The sequence below is a fragment of the Hyperolius riggenbachi genome, chromosome 1 (assembly GCF_040937935.1).
Source record: "Hyperolius riggenbachi isolate aHypRig1 chromosome 1, aHypRig1.pri, whole genome shotgun sequence".
In the NCBI taxonomy this organism is placed as follows: Eukaryota; Metazoa; Chordata; class Amphibia; order Anura; family Hyperoliidae; genus Hyperolius; species Hyperolius riggenbachi.
Window position 1 is genome coordinate 257,856,634 of NC_090646.1, and position 7,470 is coordinate 257,864,103.

Here is a 7,470-nt window from a genome sequence, read left to right on the forward strand (position 1 = left end):
CTGTCAGTTGGGGTTCTGATTTCTGAACATTTTTGGTTTATTCCCTTTAGAACATCGTCAAGTACTGTTCATAAACCTATTGGAGTAATATTTACATTTCCCTTTTCTCTTCCGAAGGAAGCTTAGAAAGCTTTGTTCCATCTGCTGTATGCCAGCCAGCAGCATTCTGTCAAATCCGCCCGGCGGATCGCTCAGAAACAGCCGTATCAGTCTGACGACAGAGCGTACACACGCCGGACTGTCGCTGGCACGCCCACCCAGCGGGAGGCAACGACGGACCCGTCGTTGCCTAAAGTCCGGCGTGTGTACGGACCTTTACCTTACACCTGGATGAGTACCTCACTGTAAACTGATTGCATTTAATTAACCAATGATTTTAAGTTAAAAAGTATCCTTGCATGTGAATATCCAGGGAGGAAATTAAATGAATCCTTACAAAACCTATAGCTGCTGGTTAATTAATGTTACCAGTTAACTGATAGATAGTTTCTGGCTTTGAAAGGCTCGTTTTCTTCATATTCATGAATCAGTGGGCCTTTGTCAGGAAACGTTTTTACACATCATTACTAAGTACCTGACTGAGCATCCAACTCCGTTGCCTACGTACTGGGGAGGATAGTCTGATACCTACAGACCACTTTGTTGAATGACTTGCTCAGAAAAAAAGTACACTTGGACAAACATTTGCCTGTGTAGAGAGTAGAGATAGTCAATGAGATGGTAATCATTTTGGATTGCATGAAGATGAAGATTTGCTGCAAGTTGTCTGCAACTTGAAACTAGCCCAATCATAATTAGCACAATGTGTTCTGGATTGGCCCAATTCTGAATGACAACAAACAAACTTGTTTGTTAGATCTATCATTTCCAGTAATGACTGCAGATTCCTTGGACTGGCAGGCATTTGCTACAGTCATTGACATGAGATTGGGGCCCAGGCTACTGGAAAATAGTCAGGTCGGGCTACAGTGATCAAATGTTTATGGGGACCCATACAAAAAGCTGCTAATTTGTAAAGATGTTATTTTTTCTTCCATTCCTGAGTAGAAGGGAAGTTTCAGATATTCAATAGTGACCTTAGGTATAAAAGACAAAGTTTTTTCCGATGAGTAGATTATCTATAAAAAAAGATATACACATAAAAACTATTACAAACACATTTTAAATATCTGCATTTCAATTATTTGACAGTTACGTTCTGTCATATGCCAGTTGGACAAAAGACATTGGTATCTCCAGATATCTTCTGCCATCTCTCACATCATCCGAACAGCCATTAATGTCTGATTACTGGAATGTGCTGGAGGAATCTGTGGATTGAAAAGAGAAATCATAAGACATATTTACAAAAATGACCTTGAATAAGATCTGCTTTATCAGTAGAATCCCTGTCCTGTATGTGCTGACATTGGCAACAGTTAACTAAGCAACTGACGAAAAGTATGCACTTTTATACTCTACTGGAACTGATCCTCACTGATATCTCCAGTACAAGGTGATTAATGGAGCTGAAAGATGAAAAGATCCTTATGAAAATGACTATGGCCAGAGGCTCTGCTTTATTTTGTATTACGTAATATAGCTGGGGGTTAATAAACATAAGGTGTAGTGCTGAGCAGACAATATTCCTAAAAGTGGCCATATACTAGTCGATATGGCCAGCAGATAGATCCCTCTCTAAACATTATCTGATCAGAGAGAGGATCTATCTGCTTCATTGCCTCCACACACTGCACACATTTTTTTCAATGGATTTCAGCATGAAATCTTTGAAAATCTGTGTGCCTGCCAGGGTCGCAGTCCCCCACGCAGTTCTCAACTGTCCGTCGATCCCGCGTGGTCTCTGCTGGTCCTGCCAACTGATCCTCTTCACTTCCTGTACCTGAGCGCATGTGTAGTGCAATGCTGGGGACATACACTAGGAGCACTGTGACCACTAGAGGACCCTAGTGTCTATCCCGTGCATTACAACACACAGCTGCCCTGGACAGAAAGTGAAGAAGTGCTGCCAATGTCTCATGCTGTACAAAATAAATGTAAGTATACTTATGGCTAGCTGAATCCATGTGCTTCAGTTTGCAATCAAATTTCTAGATTAGGGATTAGTGCATAGTTTGCATCTGATTTGTATTCAATGTGTGTATTTTAGCCCCAGGGGGGATCTGCACACCTCTGTTTCATTGCATTTGCAGCCTAGGAGCGCTGTCAATTGTTTGCTATCTTTTTGAAAGGAAAAAATATGTATACCATTTATGACTAGCAGCACCAGGTAAGAATTATGTTTTTACTGTTAGGCTAGAAATAAGGCTGGTTCTGTGAGGGTACGTCATCGCCGTGGAAGAGTCTAGTAGGGAATTATTTGCACACATATTATTTTTGCTGAAGCTAACACCCTCCGTTGCTGTACCTGTTTTGAATGCAAGTTGTGTAATTTGCCTGTTTTTCAAGCTCTGCACATCTAAGCAGGTAGTTAATTCGGGTGCAGCCTCTGTAAGTGCTCCCAATGTCTCCTGCTGTAGAAAGTGAAGATTGGGCCATGCAGTGGACAGGTGAGAGTACTGTCTCTGCAGTCGCCCAATCAAACCTCCCTAGCGACACAATCCTGATCTGCTGCCGATTTACCTAAATTTTCCGCCCAGACCAATTGACCCAGTCGAGCGATTTTGGACAGAAATCGCTCGATAGGCTGATTGAGCAGGCCAAATGCAGCATCGATTTCTCACCAATTCGATCAGAGCAATCGAATCGCTCATATTGATGGGAAAAATCGATGAGTGTATGGTCTGCTTAACACTAAACCAGGAAGTGGTAGGAGAATTAGTAAATGACTGCTATTAGGTGTTAACCAACCAGCTTAAAGCTGTGATAATTAAACAGCTCCCAGCTAAATAATCTTGGGCCCGATTTTGCTTGGTCTGCAGCCATCCACCATATGAAGCCATCCAGAAGAGGACCAAGTGTGAACAAGCAGAACTGTGGAGAGCTTGTATGTTTGTGTGAGATTCTTCTGGAAGTACTCTGTTTAACTCACACATGCTAAAAATACATGGGTATAGTCATTGGCTTTTGAATTGGCTTTTTGAAACTGAGCCTCAGATTCACTAGTAAAGTTACATTTTTAGGTTTTCTGAGACATAGGCTTCAATTCATCAAGCATTACCGCATTCGGTAATGCTGAAAACAGCTGACTTAACGAAGCACTTTAGAAAATGTTAATTCATCAAAGCTGTTACCGAATGAGAAGCTGAAATGACACAGCAATGAGATAAATTACCGACATGTGCTCAACAAATGTTAATTCATCAAGGTTCCCACATTCGCTAACACATTCGGTGTTTATCTCAAGCTCTCCCCTGTCGTTACAGGCTTCGAAAGCCTTCTGTGTGAATGTTTTCATGATTAGCAGGAGCAGGCAGCCAATAGAAACAGCCCCTGTTCTCCTGCAAGTGCCGCTGATAGAACACAGGCTTCTCCACACAAGCTTTCAGACCCCCCAGGCAGTGAGCAGAGAGAACGGGTCAAAATATATCCCCAGATTCCCTTCGGTGGTGTAACCCTTTCAGGCCCTGTTTGATAATGCAAAGATGCTGGTGGTGAAATCACCAAGCATGGCATTTGTAATGTCTCCAGGAAGTTCATCTACGTTGTGGCAAATAAATAACATGTTAAGAAAGACTGATCGACAGATTCAGAGCAGCAGAGGCAGTATAAATAACAGTAACTATAACACCTTTACATCTAAAGGGATGTCTGGATGCCTTCTATTGTTATCAGCTTGTAACAACACAGGGACATTCCAAGCTGCTCTGCACCACTCTGCTGTTATCGAACAGCCTTTGATGAATTGAAGCCTAGTAGTTCGGTAACTTAACGAACCTCTACCACACATGGGAAAATATTGATGAATTAGCACAGTGAAGTGTAAAATACCGAATGCGGTATTTTAAGGACTGGGGTTTTGTTATCGAATACCCTTTGATGAATTGAAGCCATAGGAAGTGATGTGAATGCATACATGTACTATGTATGATGCTGTGTAAAATATCCGAGCTATATAAACACAGAAAATAAAAAGTATAAATCATACCGATTTTTTCCACTAAGGAGAGCCTTTACTTGTGTTAGGTTAGGATTGACACATTTGATTTCACCGGTGCTTTTCAGTGTCACACTGCGGGAAGATAAGAAAAAGGGACATTGTTAGCAAATGCTACAGTTATTAATTATTATTAACTATTCAAATATCTACACTGAAAAAGGACTCTCAATCCAGATCCTTCTTTGTTTATCTTTAGTAATTCCTTGTCTATTTCATGATCAGAATCACAATAACTCATTTCTCCACTGACACTACAAATACAATCATAGTGTTTACACTATGGGGAAAAAGCCTTCTGTGCAGAATTGATATAAAACAATGGAGAAAAGATATTCTCCAAGGATAATTAAAAATCCATAATAAGAAGATTACTAATGAATTCAAAATGATCATATTATTATCATGTATATCATCATGTTTTCCACTGGGGCTTTATAGAGAAATTGTATGGTAACAGAGCTCTGGCAGGGGGCTTTTGGTTGAGATCTGCCAACTGAGCATCATGGAGAGGCAATCAAAGCATTTAACAAATGTATTTTTGCTTACATTTAAAGTCAATAAGAATCAATGCCTCCCCCCCCCAAAAAAATAAATAAAATCAGCTAGATACTTACCTAAGGAGAGGGAAGGCTCTGGGTCCTATAGAGCCTTTCCGCTCCTCTCATGGTCCCAGTGTTCCAGCGATGGCTGCTGGTAGCAGTGTTCTACTAATTTGATCAAATACTGCTCTATCTGCGGGGGAGTTAGCGCTGCAACATGGGGACCAGGAGAGGAGCGGGAAGGCTCTGTAGGAGACTTCCCTCTCCTTAGGGAAGTATCTGACTGATTTTTTCGGGGGGGGGGGGGGGGGGGGGGAATTTGATTCCCATTGAATGGGGGGGGGAGAGTTAACATATGTTCATCCCTAAATATAGGCAATGACAATAATTGATGGAAAGAACAATACATCTGCAGTAACAAATAGCCAATCAAAAATCAGCTTTTATTAGTTCACTCACATTAATCTTGTTATGTTCTATGCTGCTCACTACAAGATGAGTACATACCAGAAACCCTGTAGATCAAGGCCGTTATGCAATTCACTTTATCTCCAAAGTTTTCTCCTACGATTTAATTTTTCATCTTCTGTTTTAACTAACTTCTTAGCAACCTACAATTAAAAAAGTACTAAAAGGTAGGAGAAAAGGTACTGTGGAAATTATTCTGAGTATTTTCTTGCTTAAAATGCATTTTATTGATAAGGTGTGAAAATATCACCTAGGAGAAAACTTGGGAAAAAATGTGAATTGCATATGGCCCCAAGTGTCTATATGATGTGACCCATACTTACATGTGCTCGATGTTTTCACATGAGGAACTTCTTGGGAAAACCTCCAGTTTTGCTATCGCCATGACATTAAGATGAGGAGATATTTTGGTGCAGGAACAGCGCTTCCCTCGAAGGACTGCAAACCCTGATTACAAATATAAAGAATGAATGATGAGTGCTTATCTAGACAATGGATAAGGAAGCACACAAGATAATCTGTGATAATACAACCTTTCACATAATATAAATGACATACAGTGACTGTACCTTGTATGAGAGGAACAGAGATCAGGAGGACACAGAGGATGGTGGTGCATTTGCTGTCCATGTTGTAAGATGATAGAGATCTCTCTAGGTTCTAGTGCAGACAGTTGTGTGAAGTTCAGCAGGCTTCTTCTCTCTCTATATATACATTTGTGGAGGATTGTGTAATCCCATGATGTCATGAATGGTGGGAAACACCAACTTCTTTTTTCCTTACTAGTACTGCAATGGCAGGAAGCCATTTGAGAAGTGAAAGTTTTAAAAAGAAAAATCCCTGTTAACATAAAACCACAAGTTGTCTTTTTGTTAATTCTTGTCATGTGGATAATTTCCATGAAATCTGTAATTGTATGCCAGACAATGGCCTCAATTCACGGTGCTTTATCAAACACTATATCAAACGTTTGATCATTTTCCTCATGGGTAAAATCTAATTTTGAATTCACTAAGGTGTTATAGGTTTATCAAATGTTTTATCGATGAAATGATCAATAAATCTATAACAACTTAGTGATTTCAAAATTAGATTTTACCCATGAGGAAAACTATCAAACGTTTGATAAAGTGTTTGATAAAGCTCCGTGAATTGAGGCCAATATGTCTGATTGTGGCAGTATGGTATGTACACCACAGGCCATATGCAATTCACTTTTTCTTCTAAGCTTTCTCATAGGAGATAATTTTTCAGCTTCAATTTATAACAACTTTTTAGCACCTTGCAATGGAAAAAGTATCAAAAACTTAAAAAGTGGGTGAAAAAGTACTGCCAAAACTATTTTGAGTATTTGTTTGCTTGCTGGTGGTTTAAATAGCATTTTATTGACAAGATTGAAAAAATTATCTAGGAGAAAACTCAGATGAAAAAGGGAATTGCATATGGGCCCTGGGGCCATATTCAATTAAATCTTTCTCCCGAGTTTTCTCCTAGGAGATAATTTTTCATATTTGATTTAAAATAACTTTTCAGCTCTCTGCAATAGAGAAAGTACCAAAAAGTAAGTAAAATAGTTCTGTCAAAATTATTCCGATTATTTTCGTGCTTGCTGGAGGTTTAAAAGGAATTTTATGCAAAGGTTTTAAAATATCACCTAGAAGAAAACCCAGGAAAAAAAGTGAATTGCATATGGCCCATATGCAGTTACCGTATATACTCAAATACAAGTTGACCTTGTATATAAGTTGACTCCAATATTCAACCTTCTAAAGCTGGAATTTTTTTATTGACTCAAGTATAAGTTTACCCAGCAAAGTTAGTGGCTGCAATTGGGGCTCAGGAGGGGTTAATGACTGCACTGCATAAAGTGTTGCAGTCATTAACCCCTCCTGTCCCTTAAGTGCAGCCAATACCTCCTCCAGGCCCCCAAGTGCTGCAATTATTTACTCCCTTTTATGCAACCCAATATTTCCCCTCCTGCCTCTTTCCTTGTTAATTGTTGTGGCCAGGACTTTCAGACCTGTGTTTTCTTGGCATTTCCTTTCCTTAAAGTGTCACTTACCACTGGATACTTTGCTGCAAATGAGAATGTCACTGTTAGTACACACATTACTCAGTGTGCTCAGTGATGCTCGTGACTCATGTATAAATCGACCCCTATACTTTTATGAAGTGAATCAGACCTAAATTTCTAGACTTATAATCGAGTATATACAGTATATTATTCTCCTTAGTTTTCTCATAGGTGATATTTTTAAAATTGCCAATAAAATGCCTTTTAAACCACCAGCAAGCAAGAAAATACGCAAAATAATTTTCATAGTACCTTTTTACCAATTTTTTGTACTTTTTCAGTTGCAAAGT

The 7,470-nt window shown here is 39.4% G+C and overlaps 1 protein-coding gene across 1 annotated transcript; it reads right to left on the bottom strand.

The window, feature by feature from the left end:
- Window positions 1-315: 315 nt before the first annotated feature.
- Window positions 316-5,764, bottom strand: LOC137547765 (C-X-C motif chemokine 10-like). Its single transcript, XM_068271117.1, has 4 exons — window positions 5,676-5,764; window positions 5,430-5,553; window positions 4,088-4,171; window positions 316-1,310 (listed from the first exon to the last, which is right to left on the bottom strand). Exons 1-4 carry the CDS (start codon window positions 5,734-5,736, stop codon window positions 1,277-1,279), a joined length of 303 nt encoding a protein of 100 aa, XP_068127218.1. The 5' UTR covers window positions 5,737-5,764; the 3' UTR covers window positions 316-1,276.
- Between the last annotated feature and the right edge of the window lie 1,706 nt (window positions 5,765-7,470).